General features: G+C 38.8%; 1 protein-coding gene across 1 annotated transcript in view; it reads right to left on the reverse strand.

Annotated features, from left to right (window-relative positions):
* LOC109838907 (serine/threonine-protein kinase SAPK3-like) overlaps window positions 1–13,314 on the reverse strand; it is an 18,044-nt gene extending 4,730 nt beyond the window's left edge. Inside the window, exons 1-2 of the mRNA XM_020407333.1 lie at window positions 12,832–13,314; window positions 11,336–11,410 (exon numbers count right to left, since the gene is read on the reverse strand). Coding sequence (XP_020262922.1) covers window positions 11,336–11,410; window positions 12,832–12,954 — 198 coding nt within the window. The 5' untranslated portion in view covers window positions 12,955–13,314. The remainder of the gene's footprint in view (window positions 1–11,335; window positions 11,411–12,831) is intronic.

Raw genomic sequence — 13,893 nt, forward strand, 5'->3', positions numbered from 1 at the left:
GCCCCCCCCCCCTCCCCCCAAATTCGAAGATCTAAAAAAAGATCCCTTTTAAGCTGATTTTTAACTATTTATAGGGGATTAATGGGTGTAACTGCCCCCTTAATTAGCTCCAAAGTGGGGGAATGATTCCCTCAAATCATGGAAAAATGGTTTTAAAACCGTTCAGCTCGTATTTGAACGAGTCAAACGCAAGAATTGCGTTCTGAGCACGAACTCTGCGTTCTGGACCTGGGACGCAGAGTTGGGTTCTGCACTTGAGGCTGAAAAATGCAGTGGTGAGCCATGCGTTTTGAGTCTGGAACGCAAGATTGACTCTTGCATTTTATTCTTGTAACTCGCAGATGAGTTCTGCGTCTGAAATCTAGGACGCAGTTTTGAGCTATGCGTTTAGCTTTTGAGATGCAAAGGTGAGCTTTGAGTCTTGAATTGAAGAGACTATTGACTTGTAGTCTCTTTTGTTAGAGCGTTTGCGAAGATCGTCATCTTATAATCTCTGTCTTTGCTCCTTGAAATATGAGAGTCGTCAGATTGTAACTCCCATTATTTGTGAAGGCTGTTGATTAGAACTTTCATCGGTTTTCGTAAAGGTTATCAGATTGTAACATTTCTCGATCTACGTAAAAATCTTCTAATTATAGTCTTCATCTGTTAACGTGAAAGTCGTCTGATTGTAATTTTCATCGTTGGATTGGTGATGCGAAAGTTATCAGATTGTAACTTTTATCATTAGTGTTTAATGGGGATCAGCTATCTGCAGTGATTTTTCGACAGCCTACACTTTAATTTACCTTCATTCACCGCCTACACAACTTGTGGTCACCACCGCCGCCACCGCTTGTATTCTAGAACCCTTGACCGACGATAAAGAATTTGTTTGGTTGATCCATGAAAAGGATCGTTTGTTTGGTTGATCCATGAAGACGATAGTTTTTTTAGCTGATCACTAAAAAGGATCATTTGTTTGGTTGATCCGTGAAGAGAACCATTTGTTTATGGATCCACGAGAAGAATCACTTGTTTGTTAGGTCCTTAAGAGGATTATTTGATTGGCAGATACCTAAAAAAGAATCATTTATTAGAATCCCGAGGAAGATTATTTATTTGGTGGATCCTTGAGGAGGATTGTTTGGTTGGTGGATCCCTAGTGAGGATCGTTTCGTTTAGTCAATCTGTGAAGAAGATTAAGGTATCACAGTTTGTAATACCCAAGCCTATTTAAGCTAAGGCACACAATCACATTTCTTATGGCAAGCTTTGTTCGAGGCCCAACTTACTCTTGAATTTTATTTTTTCCAAGGCCCAATTCTCCTTATAACCCAGTATACTAGAATTTGTATGCAACCAAAGCCCTCGAACAAGTTTAAACCCATCTACACCTATTTTTTCATATGATATCTTTGGTTTCTTTTTCAAAAAAAAAGAGAGAGAACGTGGATAAGAAAACCGTTTTTTTTCCTTTTTGCCATGATACCACATTTCACAAAAAATCAAAGTGGAAATCTCAACAACAAAATCTCTCATATCCTATAAAATCTCTAACCATCAAGTCTATCCTCAACAAGCATATATCCTTTAAACCTTTTTCTTTTCTTTACCATCTGAAAACCTCACAAAAATAAAAAAAAAGAGAAGAAAAGAGGGGCCACGGTTATATCTTAGGAGGCGAGTGAAAGATCTTTGCTAGGAGTTCTTTTTTGACACAAATCGACAAGCATATTTTTCCTTTTTATCTTTCCCTTTTCTTTTCAAAAAGTTTTCATCTTCATAAATCCTTTCATAGCTTGTGAAATTATAGATGTTTGGTAGATAATGCTAGCATGTTATGCTTCTAGTTGATTAGAATCTTTATATGTTGATGATGGTTTAAGTGTATGTTTAATTCATGAGACTATTTTGGTTATAGTATGAGAATTATTTTTCCCCAACAACAAATTTAAATTTCTCAAACTTTAAATTTGTTATTTATAATATTTTATGAGAATTATTTTTCCCCAACAACAAATTTAAATTTCTCAAACTTTAAATTTGTTATTTATAATATTTAGGGAATTTCTCTTAATGTTTAGTTTCCTCTTAAATTTCTCAAACTTTAAATTTGTTATTTATAATATTTAGGGAATTTCTCTTAATGTTTAGTTTCCTCCACGTGCATCAATTCATGTGGATATGGCTTGTTGTAGGGCATCTTAGTTATACTTTCCTTAGGTGTCCATACATGGTTAAAATGCTTGTAATTATGTTATGATTTTTTGTTAAATTCCCTTTTTCGGGTAATAAATTTATTATTATTATTTTTCGGCCACAACAGAGCATTTAAGTTTTATAAATCCTTTTACTTATTTTTTATTCGGTAGAATCATAGTTAATTTAGACTATAAGTAAACAATTCTTGCAGCAGTCCTAAGACAGAGGACCTTTGGGTATAGCTCTTAGGTCTTGGGTTCGAATCTTTTGCCCTTCATTTTTTCAAAAACTATTTGGGTCTGTTATGAACTCAAACCCGACCCGGTTAGGATCCAATATAAATTTCCAGACCTGTTTGGGTTTATAATTCAATTTACAAACTGATTTGACCCAATTAGGATCCAATATCAATTTCCAGACCCGACTCGTTTGGGTTTATAATTCAAATTACAGACCTGTTTGACCCGGTTAGGATCCAATATCAAATTTCCAAACCCGTTTGGATTTATAACTCAAAATACTAGACCCTTTAGGTCTAAAACTGAAATTTCCAGACCCGGTTGGGTTTATAACTCAAAATACTAGACCTATTTAGGTCTAAAACTCAAATTTCAAATCCGTTTAGACCTTTTGCTCACTAAAACCAGTTTTGTAGATTTCTATGCTGTCAAATCAAACCCGTTTAGCCCGCTTTGACACAAACAATTATGTTAATTATTTTTTTCCTTTTGTTAAGATGAATGATGATATTTTTTTTGATCTCTTGATGCTTATTGGATCACCTGATGCTATGTTTGATCACCTAGTGATATTTAATAGGGTTGATTGTGCATGAAGACGACCTTCGTCAAAATATGATTCATAAACGTGTTATCATAGCATGACTATACCATCGACATCGATATCCCGATGTGAGGAGTTTCTCTTGATTAGTACTATTATTAATAATAGCATTGACTAGACGATGCACCTATCTTGATTGGACATGTATTGGGTCATAGTTAATTTTTATAAATTTAACGGAAGTCGTTCTATGGTAACTCTGTGGTTAGTGAATAATATTTCATGCACAAGCACTTAAATAAATAGATAAATGTGGGTTTATAAAGGGGAATTGGACGGAGAATATAACATGTATATAAGCGGGCTCTGTAGGGTCGTAAAATTAGATCTCAATTTTGTATTAATTGAATTTGTGTTACAAATTGGAAATCGCTTTAACACAGAAGAAGAGAGAATTGATTCGATCTCTTTTATTTAATGTGGGATCTTTTGGGGCGATAGGATGTCTCCGTCGATGCTTGAGTCGGGTTTGCTTCTCGTTGACGATTTGAACAAGATTGTGAACAAACTTCAGCGTGTGGTAGAAGTCTTGTCTTTTGAGTTCGAACACCCGAGCTAGGATTTGAAGGCTGAATGCACAAGAATGCTAAATTCGATTTTCTCAATACTCTCTCTCCGGTTCTCTTAATGTCAAAAATGTCCTTTTTCTGTAGCCATTCGTGGCTTTTTATAGAGAGGAATGGCCCGCAACTACCTCCTAGGAACGTGAGAAGTGGAAGCAACCGCTTCCACAATTCAGGATGACTTGGTCAAGCAGTTCAGGCGAGGTTGGAGCATGTAGCCAAACTTCGTAGGCAATGTTAAGCGTTCAGGCGCGCTTAACTCTTGCAGGCGGAGTTCAGTGTTCAAGTGAGCTAAGCATTCAGGCGGACTTAGCTTATATCTGTGTGATTGATTCAGGCGAAGCTATGTTGTCAGACGAGTTTAGCTTTGCCTGCGAAGTCAAACATTCAGGCGAACTTGACTTCATGGGATGAGGTCAAGTATTCAGGCGAACTTGACCTTGCCTATTTGATTCAAGCAAACTTGACTTAAACGTTTGGGTGAACAAGCACACTTGGCTTCGTTCATGCGAACTTGTATAGTCAGGCGAACTCCAGTCTTGCAATTGGACTTTTAAGCGTCTTTTGTTAGGGATAAATTCAATTTTATTTGCCTACAAAACTCTCTTTAAAGTTTTCAGACCCAAATTGGGTTGCATAGGGTCTGAAATACTTTGAATATTCAGACTCGCAAAAATGACCATCATTCATTGATTCAGGCGAAGCAGGGACCTTCAGGCGCAGCTAGAAATTCTAGCGAAGTGGGGACCTTCAGGCGCAGCTGGAAATTCTGGTGAAGTTAGACTCTTCAAGCGAAGTGAATAAATTCAGGCGAGCTAAGTGTTCAAGCGAACTTAGAATTGCAGGTGAAACATGCAACTGCAGGCGGACCAAATGACTGCAGGCGAGCTTCGAAGTCCGCCAGCCGAGGCGGTGATGGCGTGTTAGATCGCATTAAATGCGATGTGACGTGGCCTCATTGTTTTCACGCACTCGATCTGAGCCGTCACGTCGATTTAATATCGAATCTCAGCCGTCGCTTTTGAAGCTAATTGAGGTCGTTCACTTCAAAGAATTAAATTTCAACCGCTGATTTGAATTCGAACCGTTTTGTCGTTTAGATAACCAATCCTGGCCATTGAATCCAGAGCAAATCACGACCGTTCGTTTTGAAACAGTCAAATCTGAACCGTTTTACTCAATCAGAACCATCGCTTCGGTTGAGATATTAAATCTCAACCATCGATTATTTCGCCTATATATAAGCTTTGTCTCCCTTGTGGAGAAGTTTCTGCAAACTTTGAATCTTCTTTGCCAGAACTCCCAGAGAAAAATTTTGACTTTCTTTGCAATCTTTTTTCATGGCTCCTAAGACCAAGTCTCTTGCTTTAAAGGGAAAGGGGAGGGTTTCCGCTACCGCTGCCCCTGATGTTGCTCTATCGTCTTCAGGTAGGTTTCAAAGACTGTCTTTTTTGGTGTTCTTTTGTTGATGCGAAATTATGGGGTTTGGAGAAGATGAACAGGTGAAGTTCATTCTTCTGGCGAGCTTCGTTGTAGTTCTGGCGAACTTCGTCGTTTGGCGAAGTTTGCTCGTTCAGGCGAACTTCGTTGTCTGGCGAAGTTTGCTTATTCGGGCGAACTTCATTGTTTGGCGAACTTCGTCTGTTCAGGAGGACTTCGTTGTCTGGCGAACTTTACTTATTCATGCGAACTTCGTTAGTTCGCCATCTTAGCGGAGTTTGCCTGGATGGCCTATTTCGCCTGTTTTGAGGACTTGGTAAAAATTTCCACTTTGCTAAAGATTTTTCATTTCTCCAGTTTCTTTGTTTTACAGTGGCTTATTCTGGAGCGGCTATCCCTAAGGTCAGTGTCATCGGCCATGCCAGCGGGGTAGGATTCTCTATTCCAGCCAGGTTTCCCCATTCATGAACCTGTATCAGTTTTCTCCCACGTCAGCTCCGTAAAGCGTGAACAAAGAATTTCTGAGGGGCATTATCTCACTCTCCGAGAGCTCATCACGGACGCTGCAATAACTGATTCCAAGCGTAGGGAGATGAAGAAGTCATGTTTCCTCCTCGGTGACACGAAGGCTGCCCCGACCAATCTATATCTTGGTGAGAGCAAGTGGCTTCGGGTTATCGGCGACGTCGTCCACTATTTCATCCCTGCCATGCCGAGGGGATTTTCCATTGTAGAGATGCGACCACTCTCTGTGCTGAGAGTGATGGACTGGGACTTGACCCCCACTCTGGATGGCGTCACTTGCGGCCTTTTTACAGGCTCGAAGGTTGGATTCGGGATCGATAGCTCGATGAAATGCATCACAGCCTTACACCCTGGTCTGCTGCAAAATGATTTGCCAATGGGGAAAACGACGGCGGTGGCTGAGACCTTCTGCCACAGATTCTTCAATGTCGGGGGTCAATTTCCGCCAAAGGACTTCCGAGCTCCTGGATGGGTTTGTTCTGCTCCAGGTAATACACTTTGGTGGTCTCGGATCACCGAGTTCGTATTAGAGGAAAACTCTGATACAAGGAATGGAGTTACATACTACTATCAGGGCCACGCAGTTCAGCCTCAAGATTAATACAGCATAGCTTCAGAGCATTTTGGAGCTCTATTGCCCCAAGACCGGCACATTCTTCACCCTGAACGGGGAACTAGGCTTCGTGTTGCACAAGATGTACGAAGTCTCGGGATTATCAATGGGAGAGCTCTTGTATGAAGAATTCATCCTCGGGCAGAGGGAGATTGAAAATCTCTCCGACAAGTTTCCTCAAGTGGCTAAGACCCGCTGGGAGCTGCTTTGCCACTATCATATTTGCATGCATACCGTCGGGGCAGTAGATCATCGGGGCAAGAGGAAGAGGAGCCAAGGGATCAACCACAAGAATTAGGCCGATTATTTGTTCCAGAACACTGACGATAAGACAAGGCCTATTCTGCCCCTGGGTGTTTGTGATGAGACGATAGTGACCAAGAGAATTTTTGACTGTAAGTCGATTTTGGACACCCTCAAATCTGATAAAGGAGGGTTCAAGGCAGGAACAACTTTCCAATCTTTCCACCACCAAGCTAAAGTTCCAATTTCCAACAAGGCCCTGCTCGTCGGGTATTTGATGTTATGGTTGAAGAGATGTGTGATTCTCACACACTCTTTTAAGGCGATCCCGGTCGAGGTTGTCTACCCAGCGGTTCGTTTGGCTCACGGACGATCTTACGCGCTACTCCCCGCTATGGTAGCGTGCCTTCAAGGCGGGTTGCGCACATTGACAGCCTAATTCTGCAAGGTAGTATATGTTCAGGAGAAAGAAGGCGAAGAAGTTGCCAAAACTCCTAACCCGCGCGTCAGTCTCCCCTACACTTATCTGATGGCATGGTACGTGCTGCATTGTCCTTGATGAGCGCACCGACGACGCGCCAGGAAGGGCAGATGATTCCCTTCCTCTAATGGCTAGAGAAGTGCTCATGGAAGTATAATTACATAGCGGAGATGATGAAGGCCTCTCCTTCAACATCTACGAGTTCTTTCAGTGCTTCCCTTATTTTACGGATGGAGGATATGACGTCGCCTTTGAGGATGTGCCAACGGAAGATCATTACAGCGCACTATCTTGGGCAGCTTCCATTGGCTTCGTCAAACATCCGACCGGGCTCATACTCTTCCGAATGGCGTCGATCTCCACATGAAGCCGCTAATTCCCGTGCCGCTTCGCTCGCCAATTCGGGTAAGACCAACTTTATGTAGGGAACCCGAATCCTCAATTAAGCTTTGAAGGGGGCTTAATTGACGGAGCCCGAGGATGGTATTAGCATCTAGCGGGATGCACCTGTAATGACCATGAATTTTTGATACTAGTTAAAATAATTTTTCTTGTATTTTAAAATATTCAATTATTATTTCCAAAAGAGTATTTATATTTTCTCAATTTTCTAGAATATTCTATGATTTAAAAATCCAGATTATATTTATTTTAATGGTTTTGCTATTATAAATTAAATTGTTACAGTAAAAACTTTTAAATTAATATTTGAATATTAATTATTATTATTATTGTTATTGTTATTGATTATCTTATATTGATTTTTTTAGCCTATTCTATTCCCTCATATTTTTCCTGTATTTTCTGTATTTTTTCTTATTTTTATGTAACTTTTTTAAAACCCTAACCCTAAATATATATATATATAATATATATATATATAATTATATATATATATATATATATAGATATATATATAATATATATATATTTTTTTTTTTCTCTCGCTTTTCACGTGAAGCCGCCACACTCTTTGTTCTCTCTCTCTCCCTACGCTTCTCTCTTCTCTCTCGTTCTCATCGAGTTCCACCTGACCGAAAAAGCACACCCGTCTCCTCTCAAACTCAGCCCCGCACGCACACCACGTCCAGCCTGCTACTCACCCTCACTGAATCACGCGCCTCCTCTCCTCCACCTTCGGCCACCAACAGCATCCCCTCACACCCTACTCCGAACAGCCACCCCTCGGCCCAGGATCTCCGCGCCGACAGTCCTCCAACTCTGGTCAGCAACCGTCCTCCCCACCTCCAGATCCGACGCCTGCTCCCTCGGATCCGTCGACAGCCACCCCCAAATAGCCCCTTTTTCCTCTCTCCTCGTCCCCTTCACTACAACCAACCGCCTCGCCATCAGCCTCGTTATCCGCCGTTCAGATCCGACTAGATTCGTCCACCTCAGCACCATCAGCAGTGATGTCGGCTCGGTCTTCCTCAGCAGCGACGTCATTGCCCTCTTCATCAGCGTTGCCCCTCGATCCAGATCCGCTCCTTCAGATCTGCTACAACCGTCGCCGTCTGCAGCAGCGAACCGTGCCATCTGATTTGTCGCTGTTATCTCCTCTCGTCGACGCTCGCCGTCGTCTCCGTCGCCACCTCACCCGCAGACTCGCACGTCAACGTCGATACGTTCGACAGAAACTTGCAGGCAAGATCTCACCTCTTTCAAGTTTATTTTCATTGTGATACGCCACTAAATGATATTATGCAGGAGAGTTTATGATTTCTGCTGAATTAAGTTTTAGATTTCGGATGATATATTGTAGTTGTCCTTATCACACACAGTATAATAGTTCCACACATTTCACAAGTATTATCAGTTAGTATTTTTATCACACGCCACATATACAATCATGATTAAAAGTCTTAAAAAATATTAGATATGATTACTGTTACTATTCACATATACAGTTATTGATCACAATTATCGTTCATGATTTATGATTCTTAATTATATGGTATGTCATAATATTATTGTACATGATCAGTTGCTCTTATTTTCTTATTGTGATTGAGAACCATTAGTAGTTCATGACTTAGTGGCTTTGTGCGTCATGAACAAGACTTAGTGACATGTATGTGTGCGTTGACTGAGTTTAGGAGGTGGATCAGAGATCTAATTCAGGTTATGATTGTTGACTTACATAAGTGAGAAGAGTTGGGATGGAGAAGTATTGGTTCATGTGATCGGATATGGTTGTTGATAAATCTTTCAGGCTTGCACCAGTGGTTGGTGTCGCCACTGAGGTTGGTTTGTAGGACCAAAGTGAAGTGTGTACATCACTTTGGTCAGTAGGAATTTATTTCGTCACCCGAGTTTTGCTTGAGTTCGGACCAGGTAGAAAACGGTTTGCGTGTAGTCCTCTGGTCGCATGTGTATTGACATTTAATAGGGTTGATTGTGCATGAAGACGACTTCCGTCAAAATAATTAATAAACGTGTCATCATAGCATGGCTATACCCTCGACATCGATATCTCAATGTGGAGTTTCTCTTGATTATTACTATTATTATAATAGCATTAACTAGACGATGCACCCATCTTGATTGGACATGTTTTGGGTCACGGTTATTTTTTATAAATTTTACGAAAGTCGTTCCACGGTAACTCTATGGTTAGTGAATAATATTTTATGCACAACCACTTAAAATAAATAGATAAATGTAGGGTTTATAAAGGGGAATTTAACGGAGAATATAACGTGTATATAAGCGGGCTCATGCGCATTCTTGATATCTAGAGTTATATTTAAGGGCCAAAGGCTAACCCTGACTTGAAGCTGTGTTCCCGAGATGGTTTACGGGAACCCGATTTATATACATGATACTATTACCCTCTAATTCAAATAACATGCAAAATAATAATAATAATAATAATATGCTTGTATGCCTTGTGATAAACTTATTCTTAATATTTACTAGTAGCATTTCTTTTAGTCACCTTTAATTTAGATTTCATCTCTTTTTTTGTACATGCCACATACACTTGCAAGCGCATAATTTCTTTATTTTACATGCTTGTTGGGAGTTTTCTGACTCTCCTAGGGTTTGTGCGGCCCCAGACTCAGGAACTGTTCTTTCTTCGTAGGACCGATAATATTTTGAGGAGCAGGCTAAGTGGCAGTGATCACCATTTATTCTATCAGTTCTCCAATTCAGTTGGTTTAGACTTTTTCTTGGGTCACATGTGACATTTTTTAGACTATGATATAATTTTTTGGATAGTTGTGAAACTCGTATTTGGACTCCGTCCTTTTGGAGATTTTTTATCTATACATTTCTTTTATTATCTTAATTACATGCTCTATGATGTAGTTTTGACTTTATATCGATATACAGGATGATCTAGAGGCGTGAATGTGGCCGAATGGTTGTATTGTCGGCCGACTCACATTCCAAGTTATTACACTTTGGAACCGGGGCGTGACACAGTTGGTAATTTTGGTTTAAGTTGTTCGTTGTGGAAGACATGCAAGTAGAAGACTAGAAGATGAAGACAACTACGATGAGAAAGACAACACAGAAGATTTCAGCCTTTTTAAGTCATGTCACAAATTGAAGTAAGTACATCTTGTTTGTAACAAGTTAGACATGCATGTATATATGTTCCAGCTTGAAGGGGAGTGTTAATCAATATATTATGAAGATATATGATGTTATAGTTATATTAGGAATAATATATTAAGAATATATGGTTAAGAGATATTAAGGATGAGATTGAGAGAACAAAGGAATATGCTAAAAATATGTTTAGCATATTCCTAATAATATGTAACATGTGTTTACTTGCTCTTAGTATAAATATAAGAGTTCAACAGAGCTCTAGATAGAGTCTGTGGCTTCCCTTAGAAGTAATTTCAACAAATGCCAAATAAATGTGAATTTGACCAGTGAGTAATACAATTTAATGATAAAATGCTAGTGATAAGAATAAAGAAACAGATGTGATATCTAAATCATCAGTTCATTTCCAGTACTTTTTGACACTGGATTGTTTCCTTATATTGTGGGAATCTATTATCTGATTAGCAAAAAAACCAAAAGTTTTTGACAAATTCAAGTAGGAATCACTATGGAGCATCTTGCGCTAATAAACTTGAATATTCTTATAACTTGGATTTTGACCAACCAAATACACTGTAGAATTGCATTACTAAGTAAAGAAATTAAAGAAAATTGTTCAATACAACCAAGCTTTGATGCAATCTACAAATGTTTCCATAAGTTTAAACCACATTGACTTCTTAAGAGTTTAACAAGACATACAGAATGATCTCGTGTCACTCAGAAGTCAAAGTAAACATAAGTAGTGGCTCATCGAGGCTTAAACATGTACATAATAATTGTGAATAAAGAACATAGCCATGTAATATACAACTACAAGAGAACAAGCCATACTGCAAAATCTTTGGCAAGTATAAAAAATGACGAAACATGGATCCTTACCTCCTTAAAGCGGACAATATTAGGATGCCTCAAAGACTTATGATTAATGATTTCTCTTTGCACTTTCTCATCAATCTGTGCACAGTGATCAACAAAGTTCAAAATGTAAGATGTAAAACATGAACCCACATGTACTTAACAGTCAATAACATAACATCTCCAGTAATATTATCACGATAACATTGTTAGAATATGATGTTCTATTCAACGTAAATCAGAAGGCTCAATAGAGATCTTGTCATTGAAATACGAATAATGGAGATCTTACCTTAGAAATATTAACAAATAAACTAATAATCTAATGAAATAAGAACATGAAGTAGTAAACAGATTCTAAAGCACCGAAATTTATCTACAAACTCACTTTGGACAATCGTAATCTAATTAAAACATTTTGAAAGATGGACTCTGGCTGTTAGTAAAACACAAAGCAATTATTGGAAGTAATGCGTGCACATAATGAAATGTCATCATCGAACAGAATTACGTTTTAAAGACAATTGGTAAAATGACAAACAAAAGATATGTATAACCGATGAAATCCATTTATTCAGAAACCAGCAACAATAACAAAAACTATAAAGCCTGTACAAGATTTTGGGAGCTGTCTACACGGAGAAGTACATATTGGGCCTTGCAGCTCTTACCCTAATTCCTTCCCCAATATTGAATACAACTCTCTCATATGTTTTTGGAAGATGTTAAAGGTCTATTTAAGCCAAAATAACAAACTAATCCTATTCTTACCAACGAGGACTAATGCAGTTCTCTTTATAAAGGACTTTCTAGTTGCCCCAAAGTTCAGAAAAATAAAACATGTTGATTGTGTCATTGCCTTCTGAAGCGTCCATTTCGATTTCAGGGGTTACTTAATCACATGATACTTTAGGAAGCACTTCCCTACCATCTTTTCCAACCATAATCATAATTACGGATCACTGTTCCGAACTCCGAAATTGTCACTTGGGGATATCCTAACCCTCAATTTGGATTCCGTTGTGAAGTCTTGCTAGACCATTGGTGCCTACCATGGTTCTCCGTAATTACGGAAAATGCTACTGTTCTTATACACAAATGATTCACAACTGTGTCAGTTCTTCTACTTTGTCCTGAAATCGACAACGAGATAAGAGCGGGTACACCTTATCATCCTAATAGCAGTACCAATTCATTAGTACAAAAATTATAGTAGAATTACCACTGTCTCGTTATGAAAAAAAATAAATGCATAATCAACCAACAAGATAACATTGTATGTCTTCTTCCCACTTCAGATATATTTGACCTTCTATGAACAAGATAAATAATGCATGCCATCTTCCCTCTTTGAATATATTCTTCAAATCTATCTAACAACAACTATAAACCTCAAAAAGAACAATCCAATGGGCAAACATGTGAACAAACTCCATCCTAAACCCAAAAGGGGAAAAAAAACCATCAAATAAAATGATAATAAATGCATAAATAACAACAAACAAGATGAGATTGTATACCTTCTTCCCTCTTTGAATATATTTGACAGCAAGAAGCTCCTTGGTTTTCTTGTCCCTCACCAACCTAGCCACCCCAAAATTGCCAGAACCCAACTCCTTCAACGCCTCATACTTCTCCTCCATCTCTCTCTTCTCTCTCTCTCTCTCTCTCTCTAAGTCAAACAATCTCACAAGCACAATGTCACTCTTTGAGCTTTATTATTGTAGAAAAAGCCCAAGTTGGTGTTTTTTTTCACTCTTTGAGCTTTATTATTGTAGAAAAAGCCCAAGTTGGTGTTTTTTTAAGGAAAAAAATAGATGGGCACTCTTATAGAGCAGAATCTAAGGTTGGTTTGTGACGTAGGGAAGGGGAGAGCATTGGACCGTGAAAGGGACGCGCGTGATGACGACAGGGGTTTGGATTATTAGGCGCTGTTTGGTTGGTTTACGAAAACCAAAGGATAAAAAAAAAAGGAAATAGACACCGGAGGCCATTGCATCTCCAACGCAGCGGCATTTTGCCGCTGCGTTGAACTATTTCCCCTCCAACCGTGCCGCATTTTTTGCGGCACTTTGGAGAGGATGAACAGTGCGACGCTATATTTGGCGTCGCACTGTTCATCCGCTCTATTACTGTTCATTACTTTAAATTTTTTTAAGTGTTTATTTTTAAATTTTTAATTAATATAAAAGTAGATAAAAGAGAATATACCAAGAATATTCTAAGAATATTCTTTTTTGGTGCAAAAAATAGTGCAATGGGTTGGAGATGTATTACTGTTTGATGGGACTTTTGCACCATTTTAGTGCAAAATTTGCACCATTTTGATGCAATGGGTTGGAGATGGTTACATCCTTAAAAATCAGCGTGACAACTCATTTCATCTCATCTTCTTTCTTACTTTTAAGAATGAACAAAACACAAAAAATAGGTCACATCATCTGTCTCATCTTTAAAAATGAGTCGCATCATCCAATAATATGGTGACAACTCATCTCATTAAAATTTGAATTCCATAAATTTCCTAAAAAATCATGAAATGGGTTTCCCAAAATATGAGTCACACCATTCAAGAATATAAT

This window comes from Asparagus officinalis, chromosome 4 (genome assembly GCF_001876935.1).
Source record: "Asparagus officinalis chromosome 4, Aspof.V1, whole genome shotgun sequence".
In the NCBI taxonomy this organism is placed as follows: domain Eukaryota; kingdom Viridiplantae; phylum Streptophyta; class Magnoliopsida; order Asparagales; family Asparagaceae; genus Asparagus; species Asparagus officinalis.